Raw genomic sequence first — 12058 nt, 5'->3', positions numbered from 1 at the left:
TTTCTTGAGATTCCTAAAACCAATTCTCTTTGAGGAAACATCCTTACTTCCTGTGGGGTGGGAAGCAAGGAAGTGTGAAAACATTTCTCTCGTGAATAAATGTTTCAATTAATGAATTAATTGGAGGGAGGCAGGAAGGGAAAATAAACATTAGAACAAACAAAAGAACATAATCACAGAATGACTTAAGAAGGAGCTCAGGACTCCCACCTTTCTCTCCCTCCTCCCCTTCTTCCCTCCCTCCCTCCTTTCTTTCTTTTCTTCCTCCCTTCCTTCCTTCCCTCCCTCCCTCCCTCTCTCTCTCTTTCCTTCCTTCCTTCCTTCCTTCCTTCCTTCCTTCCTTCCTTCCTCCCTCCCTCCCTTCCTTCCTTCCTTCCTTCCTTCTGCTAAAAGCAAGCAGAAAACTAAGGGTACCCAGCCGGAAGAAAAGAAGAAGGCAAAATCTGCCGGCACAGAAGACAGCGGAAGGAAGGGGGAGAAGAGGGCTTCGGGCACGGAAAGAACCAACATTAGCCCTGAGCCGAGCTCATCACTTCCTCTGCACTGATTATCATTTCATTTCTGCGGAGGTGACAGTGGAATCAGAAAGTCATGGATGACCCTGACCCTACAACCGTGGATACCAACAGGCAAGCAGATGGGGTAATGGCATGGTAATACTCTTTTCCCAATTAAATAATGATAATGCCATTAAGGTAGAAAGAAAACGCGATAGGCACTCGCCCTAGATATCCAGCAACAGAGGATGACTCTGGGAGTAGACAAGTCACCTCCGGGAGCGCCCGAGCCCCACCTTCTAGGAGCGTGCGACAGCCCCACAGGCAGCTCAGGCAGCACACCCCTGCCCTGGTTCTGCCCCTGCCGTGCTTGGAGACCCTGGGAAAGTCGCGTCCGCGCTCTAGGCCTCCCTGTTCCTTCTCAGCGATCTGCACAGGACAGCCGCGGTCCCACCTAACTTCCAGGGCCGCCAGGCGGGAAGGGAACGGCGACGAGGGGCCCTGGGCTCCTGCTGCCAGCCACCCCGGAAGGGTTCTGCCCTGGGAAGCTGTGGCCGCGCACATTAATTGACCCACTATTAAGTCAGACGCTCAAGAGTTGTCTAGAAAGGAGGAGGGTAGAGATGAAGGAAGCTGGTTAGCTAGTGTGCAGTCCGAACTCCGCCCTCACGGCAGGTCAAGCTCCAAATATTAAAGGCTCCCTGGTTTGATATATCCTGAGGAAAAGGTGAAACTCTCACTTCGTATTTTTTCTTTTTTTTTTTTAAGATTTATTTATTTATTTATTTGAGAGAGAAAGCAAGTGAGAGCATGAGTGGGGGGAGGGGGAGCAGCAGGCAGAGGGAGAAGCAGGCTCCCCGCTGAGCTGGACCCCGGGATCATGACCCCAGAAGGCAGATGCTTAAATGCCTGAGCCACCCAGGAGCCCCCCTTTATATTTTTTCTTTCATTTCTACCTTTATCTAATCTTCCGGCTTCCCTCTTTCTTTAGGGTGCCTCTATCAGTTTCCTTCCCCTCCCTTCCATCTCCACTGCTCCATGATTTTTATCAATAATATTATCTTTCTTAGTGTTTACCTTCATGTTCTCAGATAGGCTTACACCCATGAAGAAACGGGGGCGGGTGTTGTGTCTGCTTTGTGAGGGGCTGAAGACAAGGCTACTCAGCGGAGTTTTTAATCAGAAATACATACTTAAAGATCCCTGTTTACAAAGGGATCACCTGGGAAGCCCTTCCTTCCAGGTTAGGGGGGCTGAGGCCAGGATGCTCTTGGCCGAGGGCAGGAACATCGGCCCTCTCCACAGCTGGGCTCTCTCTCCCCCAGGTGGCAGTGGTCAGAGCAAGAAGCACCCGGTGACGGCCACCGTTACAGCTGAACCCAGCCTGGCCTGCACCAGGCTGCTCTCGGCCTTTCTCCAGGGAGCTTCTCTGGTTGGAAACCAGACCCAAAGGCTTCTGAACCCTTTCAACCGTGTTCTGAGCACAAATCACGAAGGCAGGGGTGGGGGCGGCAGAAACACAGATGAAGAAGCTATTTTTGAGTGACTGGAAATAAAAGCTAAACACAGGTGTGTTCTGTGCAAGTGGAAATGTTCCCAAATCCACAAGAATTCTTTATAAATAAACTAAAAAACAAACCATTTGGATTGCCACATTTCATCCCAGTTTCCAGGGACACACACAAATAGTTCAGGTCTTTGCACATTATTTCAGGAACCGTGGAGGGCTTACAGGCACCCACTAAGGGTGTCTGAGTCATTTTCTAGAAAACTACACAAAATGACAATCTAGGGCTAAAAATGAGGGCAACGCCTGCCCTGTGACTCCTGCCACAGCACAGAAAAACAGGACAAAGGGAAACCACCTTAGATGACTCTGAAAGAAAAACACCAGTGGAATTTGGGGTAAATCGAGAACATCTCCAGCCAAAGAAGTCGAATTTAGACAACAATGATTCAGGTATTTCATCTCAACTCATACATACAATAAAGAAGCATATCAAAATACACATGAAACAGATCATAGTGAAGCTCTTCTCTTTACAATATCAACAGCACATATTCATCTAAAGGAATTTCTAGGTGATCCTTTAACTCTGAGGAAGATGTGAGAATTTTCTATGACATCAGCAGGGTGTGACAGACTCAGACTACATTTCCCCCCACTTTTCAGCAAGCAAAATACTTACAGCATGTTTTTTCTCCAAATTCTTGCTGAAATCTCACCCACTGTCAATTCTGAGCTATTTTCAGGCAAATCTTCCACCGCTGTTACCCACCTCATATCATGGTGTTCCTGCCCCAGCGGCAAAATGGGCCCAGTCACAAGAGCCCTTCCTTCCCCGTTTCCGAGGTCAGAGAAAGAGCGGCCAAAGTCGAAGTGACAATTCATGTATACATAGCACCTTAGCAAATCCTCGAAGCAGCCCTGTGAGGTCTGCTTTCTGGCTGAGGAAACTGAGGCTCAGAGGGGTTAAGTGAAATGCCCAACGACACACAGCCATGAATGGTGTTGCCGGAATTCAAACCTTGGTTTCTCTGAGCTGGTAGCCTGCATGGCAATTGTCATTTTAAAATGCTTCCAAACAAGGGGAATGCTAGATCAAAGCTGGCAGATATTTTATGAGAATAAAACTCAAAACCTGCTGAAGGACAGGATGCCAAGAGACCTGATTTCACAGACCATATAAAATAATAATAAAAACAAAATTAATAGTGCACAGGGTGCGCTCTTAAGTAACAAGCTAAAAATGGGCCCAGGTACATAATGCAGCATGAGTTAAGACTGGTTGTATTTTTAGCTATTGAAAAACCAACTTAGTGGGTTGGCAGGGGGTGTCCTGGGCAGCAGGAACACGGCCTGGGTCAAATTAGGGAAGATGCACGAGCAGGATGGGGACATCCCAGGAGAGCTTGTAGAACAGTGAGGTGGACCAAGGCCAGGAAGCCAGACTCAGGCCAGAGCAGCCAGGCAAATGAGTGCCAGGAGAATCGATTGACGATAAAGGAGAGGAAAGTTGCTAAAGACTTTCACTGGAGCAGAGGGGTCCCCTGAGCAAAGCACCATCAGGTTGTGATAAAAAGAGGAGACTGGGGTGCTAGCATCCCTCCACCCCTGGACTCCCCAGGGTTCTCCTCTGGAGCAAGTCCCATGGAGGAAGCTGGGAGAGGAAGGAGACACAGACTCCGCCTGGGCCTGGCTCTCCCATGGACATGAAGAGGCAGGGATGCAGGAAGGCAGAATCGCTAGGTTCTGGTGCCACTGGGCTCACGAGGGAGGGCAGGGCTGAAGGAGGGGGAGAAAGAGTGAGAATGACACAGGCGTTCTTGGCCTGAGGAGCAGGGGCAGGGCATGGGTCAGGTCAAGGGGCCAAGTGTATGGCAAGGATAACAAGGTCACGTTTTGCAAATGTCATAATACTATCTATAAGCTGCTTCAGTTTCTAAACTGCGCCTAATTGCTTAAAGCTTTGAAAGCTGAGACATCGGGCACAATCCCCCGGACACTCCTGAGAGCAGCCTTCCACAGCCTTTCTCCCGGCCGTGCGCATGGAGGATGGAACGATGAAAGAGTCTCCTTCTGACTAAGCTCTTTAGAAAAATTTAATTCTTTTTATCAGACTGGATCTCAAGCCGGTAAGAACAAAAACATCAAGATGCATGTGTTCTCATCATATGTAATCAAATGACAAGGACAGGAATATACTATATTAAGGTAGAAATAGATGTATTCAGATAAGAGACCATCTGTGGTGGGCTTTTCCCCCCCAAAACCTTATTAAATATTATTGATACATCTGGTTTTCAGTTAAAAAGAGGCTGCCCCCCACGGAAAGAAAAGAAACACAAAAACAGTAAAGTGCCCCGTCCCCCATTGCAAAGAATGGGTTACTGTGGTCTCTGGTTGCTTCATCGTCACAGGGGAAAGAGATCTACCCCTTTCTCTGTAGGATTAAAACGAAGTATCTGTGCTAATTATCGAAGTATTCGTATTATGCTTTATACCTATTTAACAACTTCTTTATTTGGAGTGTTTCGTGAAGGGTATGGTTCAAAATAGGAAACGTGCCTCGCAGAAGCCGCCTGAAAGGATGAGGGGAAGGGTGGGAAAGAAGAGAAGAATCACTTCTGCCTCCCTGGCAGAAAGGAACAAGAAGGGCTGCATCTTACCCTGTTCTGATTTCCTCCTGCCACAGAAAACACTTAGAGAAATACGCTAAAATGAATGCAGGGAGAACAGCTTACAGGTAAAACAATGGGCAAGTTCTTGTCCCCTCAGCAGCGCTGGGAGTAGTTTGCTATTCCAGAAAGGTGTTCTTAGCACTGTCTAGCATACCACTGTCATATGGATAAGGCCAGCTCTCTCCCTAAAATAATTTGATCTTTGGTGAGCTGCTTAACCTCTGGGGTCATTAATTCCCTGGCATCTCTGGCCCAGGCTCTTAAAACACACAACTTCTACAACATTTCTTAAAGGTAAGTGTCGCGGACTATAAAGGCAAATCGTACCCATCACTGTATGGACACACATGGGGGTGGGGGAAGGGGGGCAGGCAAACACCGTGATCCCCTCCCTCTCAGTAATGGCCACAGGAGCAAGACCCCGGGCCTACCTCCCCCACCCTAACCCCTGTTCTCTCTCCCCTTTCCCTGCACTCTCCACCCTGCCAGTGCTTTCTAGCCCTGCATGAGCACAGGCAGCCATGATGATCCCCAAGTCACGCTTGTGCCAAGAGCGTCACGCATTCCCTGCCACTCACTTGGACCTCAAAATAAAGCCACCTTACACATCTTAAAGATGGCTCTAGCTTTTCATCATATTCGACCATCATGAGAATCCAGTATCTCAAACAAAACGCCATATATTCTAAGAATCATTTAAATAATACATTTTTCAACCGCCTACTTGGTGAGTACCATTGCATGAAAGCATCAACAGTACACGGTCCAGGCCCTGTTAAGCTGTATCACCTCACACAGATTTTATAGCTCTCTGTGTGTTTACAGGGCTCTGCCTGTAATGATAATAAAATCATCCAACCTTCTTAGCCCAGACAAGACAAGCAAAATTCTCTCAGGCATGCTACCTGTCTTTGATCTGAACAGCACACATTCTTTATGCGCTTGCTGCCTGTGAGGCATGACCTGCCTTTTTAAAGCCCCTCTTTGGATACCTCATGACACAGCTTTACAGCCAGGGTTGCTGTGCAGGGCGGGCTCTCCAGCCAAGCAGGCCGCCTTCTGGGTTAGACATTCCAGGATGGAGTTTTCCACTGGGCCATGCCAGTCTGCAGCTGGCTCCGAGGCCAATAGAATCTATTCAGTTTTCAAGTTCGTTCATTCACCTGGATACATTGGGCTTAGCCTGATCAAGAGGAAAGACGTGAGATTCTTCCTAGGAAGTTCAGGGAGTGAAAATCAAGTGTTTCAAGGCCTAAAACAAAAGCTTGCACTGTCCAGTCAATGTCTCGAAGCGGTTCGCAGTTTTAAAGGCAGGAGGGAACCCTTGCTTACCTTATTGATGAGAGTCACTATATCTCCTTCTTTGATTGTCAATTCATCGTCATTCTGTGCCTCATATGGAAATATTACTTTGCAGTAATCCTTGGCTGTAAGAAGAAAAGAAAACACAACATTTACAATGCTTCAGCTAATGAGCTGGCCCAGGAAAAGATGCCCTCTCTCATGCTAACTTCAGGGAAAAGCACACTTAACAGATAGGATACGACTGCATAAAGAAAGGGTCACCCTCAGGAGACTACCTCAGATTGCTCATTTGGGGCTCATGCTTATTTATTCTCTTCATTTTTCTCCCCTCACAAATCATGTGATGTCATCAAATGCCATTGACTGCTTTGTGTCTCTCAGGCAGAAAAGCAAAAAGGTTTCCTTGGTCTCCGGTGAATATTTTATGTACTCTTTATTTTATATACCATTTTATATACTCTTTGGGTGCATGCATAAGCAGACATAATCTACAAAGAGCAAAAAGCTTAAATCCCACCCTCACTGCCTCCTTCCACACATCACTAAATCAGAAACAGGGTATCGGTGTAATGTTACAAAGCTGACACGGTACTCGAAACAATAAAAAAGACCCCATTATGGTACATCTCCCGAGACAGGTATCTGTATGTGAACGTGTGTCAACCACAAACAGCCAACAAATACCCACTAAATGTTCTTTATACACATGTGTATACTGGGGAGATAAACTTGTTCAAACACGTCCCACGGCCTCTCTGTGGGAACCTGCCTATTTAGGTGGGGATGTTCATCAGCAAGGATGTACACCAAAGAGAGAAAAACACTAAAGCCACTGAAAACCAGTTCAAATGCGCCATCAGTGATATGCTTTTGAAAGTCTATCCAATGTTAGGGGTGCCTGGCTGGCTCAGTCAGAAGAGCGTGTGGTTGTGAGTTCGAGCCCCCATGTTGGGCATAGAGACTGCATAAATAAATAAATAAATAAATAAACAAACAAACTTAAAAAAAGAAAACCTATCTGATGTCAAATCTTCTCCATTTACACAAAAGCACCAGTTTAGAAGAGACCAAAAGCATTCGTCAGGTAGCCGGGAAAGTAAAACTTGGAAAAGTGGGGTTCAATGACTTAGGACAGAAGGTAGAAAGAAAAATTCCAGAGAATTAGTATCTACTGGGACAGGCATTTATTATTCTCCAGCTAAGTCAACAATTGTAATGGCTTTGAAAGGCCTTAGATATTTCCCAAGGATCAGGCCGGTTGCAGCAGACAGATCATAACTTAGAGCTATATACACAAGTATCAATCATACCGTCCCTAGCACAGTTTATACGACTGAAATGTGGGGGGCTTATTATGGTTAATGTCACATCAGTCAAAGAGAGTGATGTACAAAATAAAGGCAATAAAAAGATCTGTAATACAGACACACTGTGGTCTCGGGTTGGTTCAGATATGACGGGAGGGCGGGGAGGAAAGAGGGAGAGGGGACAGGGAAAAAGAGGGACTCACTTTCTGTGGCAAATGTTTTTGCTTTCTGTCCAACAGACAGAGCATATTAGTAACATCCCCTATCCTAGTGTTGGAAACCTTCTATCTTAGGCACTCTGGGCCCCTGAAGCCTTTTGCTCATTAAGCCGCGCTGAGGGGCACTAGTTCTAAATCCCATCAATATTAATCTGCCTAAAGATTCCTAGGTCCACAGAGTTACTAACTTTTCATCTCTCTTTAATTAATAATAGCAAACCTCCCAAATTCTGAATCAGCCAAATATTCTAAAAGGAGGGAAAAAGTTAAGCATCTTTAAATTGGATAATGACAGCTCTTTACCAATTTTCCTATTGACTGTGCTAGTGAACTATGACTCCCCAACCTCAAAACTTATAACACTGAAACAAATAGAGCATTATTGAAGAACTGCCCTCAGAGTCCCAGTTTGAAAAATAATTCATTGGATCGAAATCATGGAAATATTTTACAAACAAGATAAGGCACCTGTGGTCAACAAAGGAAAAAACAAGCATTGTTTCTATTCCTTTCCATCAAAAAAAGTTCATTAAGTGTGGTAGACTTTGGTTCACAGGAGCCATTCCCCATTCTCTTCTCAGTTCATATAATCCTGCTGCAATCAGGTATTACATTTGGGAATAGGGAACCACCCACAGCTGTAGAGATGAGTGAGATATGTCTAGGCAAATACTGTTAATCTCACTCCCCTTTGTTGGTGATTGGTTTAGGGTTGGACATGTGATCTACCTCCAGCCAATGAGATGTGAGAGGAAATCTGCTGGGGGTGGGGAAAGAGGCTGTTAGATTTTGTTCCCTGATTTAAAAAAGGGTTGTGAGGAAAATAGTTGCCCCTGCCTTTCTGCTTTTAACACTGTTTCATCCTTATTGGAAGACAGTATAGTGTTTGACACTGTTGCAGTCATATTTCAACCATGAGAGGAAGGCCAAGAAAATCAGAGAGGAGGGGACTCTGAGTCTCGACACCATTGAGATGTCTACTGAATTAACCAATGTCAGGGGGACTGTCTCTGGATCCCTTGTTACATGACTCCATAAAACTGTATTGCTTACCACTACTTTGTGGCTGCATAGGTATTTATCACTCAAAGCACAAGGCACCCTGACATGAAGGAACTCAGTAGAAGAGGACACTTCCAGTTACCTCCCCTGAAACACTTGACTATAACCTGCCTCCACTTAAAAAGCCTCTTCCTATGCATCTGTGTCACTCCCTCTCCCCCTATCTCTTCTCTTGCTACCTCAGGAACTGGCCTATAGCAGGGGGTCAATAAATGACCGTGGACTTGACGTGTAACCAACATAGTGAGAAAATATTTATAAAAAAGTGCCAGTATGCCTTTAAAATGTTTCACGGGGCCATTTTGTTTTCTGCCCAGTTTCGCTATTAGTTAAGGAGGGCAGGTGTCCCCTTGACTTTATTTTTTTAAACAGCTTTAATGACATATAATTTTTATACCAGAAAAATCACCCATTTTAATTGCATGGTATGAATAGTTCTAATAAATGTATATAGTTTCATGACCGCCAACATAACCCAGTTTTAAAACATTCCCATCACATATGCTATTTTATGTGTGAGGCATTAGACACAGAATTATCTGGAAGGCACCAATTTCAGATAAAAGGAGGAGATACGGGTACCAGTGGCTACTGTCAACTACCATTGTCCATGAAGCAGGTTTTGACATCATGCTCACCCCTTTTTGCATCCTCATAACCTGACACAGCTCCCATTCAATGTTTCTTGATCCCCTAGTGATACCTACAAAGTGGAGGAAAATTTGAGGGACAGCTAAATAGGAGGACAGTGTCTGGGCCAGGAGTCAGGACAGGCAAGACTAGGTTCAATCCCAGTTGGGCTGTCCTGAGCATAAGATCTGAGGCAACTACACAGTAGCTTTGGACCTCAGTGTCCTTAGGTATAAGATGGGAGACTGGCCAACGAGGGACGAGAGGGCAGTTTGGTTAACACTTTTTAGCAAATTTCAACTTATTCCAAAACTCCAATACAAAATTAAAAACAGAGCTGCTCTGGTTATATTAGAGAGTGGGGCTGGCCCATCTCCCACCCAGGCCCCCAAAATAATCTCAAGGAAGCTCTGGAGGCTCCAAAAAACACACAGGACTAGACTGGAGTTCTGGCCAGCTCTGACAGTTCATGGCTCTAGTCACAGGCACTGTAACTCGGAACACGCCTGATCAAACATGGCAACCATAGGCTCACATTTTAAGTTATCATGATATATTTGAAAATAAGAATTTGTTTTTACTACTGAGGTATTTGGGCCCTAATTCAGCAGTACTGGAAAAGAAAAACATGCTGTCAGTTTGGATGTACCAATGGTTTTAAGATACTAAAAAATAAGAAGTGAAAAAATGGATTAGCTCTGAGACTATGACTTTTCTAAAAAAATTTATTTATCTATTTGTCACAGAGAGAGCACAAGCAGGGAGAGCGGCAGGCAGAGTAGGCAGAGAAGGCAGAGGGAGAAGCAGACTCCCCCCTGAGCAGGGAGCCCGATGCAGGACTCGATCCCAGGACCCTGGGATCATGACCCTAGCTGAAGGCAGACGCTTAACCGACTGAGCCGCCCAGGCCTCCCTGAGACTATGATTTTAATTTCCTAGTATATGGAACAAAGACGTTCCCTACTTTAATTCAAACATTTATTGAGGCACCACCATGAAAAAGACATTGTCAGTTCTTGGGCCTGTGATACGCAAGTCACTGCCCATTGCACCCTCGAGTGGAAGTGACAAACTAATGCCTGGGGAAAGGCAAGGGTGAAAGGATGACAAGAAGAAAGGACAAATGCTGGAAGAAGCACAGACTCACTCTGACGGGATATGGCCGTGGTGCTGCCGAGGAAGGCACGACTACATTCAGGAGTGAGTTTGCAAAGGAGGAGGCATTTGATATGTCTTGAAAGAAGACTATAATTCCAAATGCTTTTTGGATGTGGGAAGATTAGAAATTTTAAATGAGTAGCAGATAGAGATGAGAGTAAGGGAATGAAATGAATTTTTGGAGGCAGGCATTTTCCATCTATTCATCAATCAGATGGATTTAATTAGTTCAAGATCAAATAGACATGAATGCCCATATGCACATAAAAAAATAAAGGCACAAGTTATCCAGCAATTGAGATGAATTTGTCTCTATTTTTTTAGAAAGATTTTTTTAAAAAACTGATGGATTAGCCTAGGACTGAAATCCTAAGTCAATTCTTGAGTATTTTTGTCTCTTTTTACATTTATGTATTTATTTTTAAGTAATCTCTATAGCCAAAGTGGGGCTGAACTCACAACACTGCGATCAAGGGTTGCATGCTCTTTCGACTGAGCCAGCCAGGTGTCCCTGGCTTCTTTGTCTTAGAGTCCTTTAAGAATCTGATAAAAAAACAGTGATTCCCTCTTTCCAGAAAAAGGAAAAAAAAAAGACACATTCAAAGTTGCAGAGAAAATGTTGTGTAGGATATCAGAAGGTTCAAGGGCCCTGAGACCTTTGCCTAATTCCAAATCAAGATCCCCTATACTAATTACTGATTGGTATTCCAATTTTAAGAAACTTGTTCTATTAAAACCCCCAAGAAGTCCGGTCATGATTCACATCCTCCCCCAACAAAAAACACATTATTTCAATCTCTAAACTTCTAGAAATTTACATGAGATTAAAAACAGACCGTTTAAGAAATTGAACTCACATGCCCACAGCCCATGACTCCATTCAGATGGTTTTATAATCTATTCATATAACAAACAAACCAACCAACTTGAAAAAGTACCCTCAGCTTAAAAAGAAAATAACAGCAGAACAAACAGAATAAACATATCAGCAAGCAGAACGTATACACACACACACACACCAAGGAAGTAACATTAAATCCAGGACAATTCTCTGGACTCAATTTTAGGACATGAAGATTAAAATCCCATGTGTCACAGAGTCTGGTAGGAAGCCTTCCAGAACTTCCAGCAGTGGTGGAAAGTACCAGGCCACCCTTAGAATTCTTTTCCTTTGGATACCAGAACAAAAGTATCAAGCTCAGTGTTTCTACTTCCACCAACATCAAAACCTAAAGTTCTTTCATTAAAGTGACAAACATTATCTGAAGCACTACGGGTTCATAATCACTTATCCAGAAGCTCTGGGGACAGAATTTTTTAGATTTTAGAAAGGAAATGTATTGCATCCATACAATAGATAACATCCTCACACCTGGGGTCTGGAGCTGCACCCAACCATCAAATACATTAAGATTCTGCAGCAAATGGAAGATTTGTCCCCCCAAGTAGGATAAATAAAGACTATATAAATGCATGTTAGTCCAAGACAAGTTTTATCACCCAACAAGTACTAAAAACCTTTTAGTTTTCCAACTTCTTGTATTTTGGAAATGCAATAAGGGTATGGACTTGGGTCATATTCTGGGGGAAAGAGGCTAAGTTAAATAAGACTGATACCTGGTTCTCAAGGAGCTTATAACCGAGGAGAAGGAATGAGGCACAGCGCTCCTGACAGGCAACAGCGAGGGAAGGATAAGAG

The 12058-nt window shown here is 44.4% G+C and overlaps 1 protein-coding gene across 14 annotated transcripts in view; it reads right to left on the bottom strand.

Annotated features, from left to right (window-relative positions):
- The window catches only part of SH3KBP1 (SH3 domain containing kinase binding protein 1), a 322979-nt gene that overhangs the window by 78758 nt on the left and 232163 nt on the right, over positions 1 to 12058 (bottom strand). For all 14 annotated transcript variants that reach the window (XM_087860197.1, XM_087860193.1, XM_087860198.1 and 11 more), the window contains one exon: positions 6012 to 6106. In XM_087860197.1, the coding sequence (XP_087716323.1) occupies positions 6012 to 6106 (95 nt within the window). The remainder of the gene's footprint in view (positions 1 to 6011; positions 6107 to 12058) is intronic.

The sequence above is a fragment of the Ursus americanus genome, chromosome X, assembly GCF_024610735.1.
Source record: "Ursus americanus isolate L20-20 chromosome X, mUrsAme1.1.p, whole genome shotgun sequence".
Taxonomy (NCBI): Eukaryota; Metazoa; Chordata; class Mammalia; order Carnivora; family Ursidae; genus Ursus; species Ursus americanus.
The sequence above is the reverse complement of the archived record's forward strand: the minus strand, read 5'-3'. Positions and strand labels throughout refer to the sequence as shown.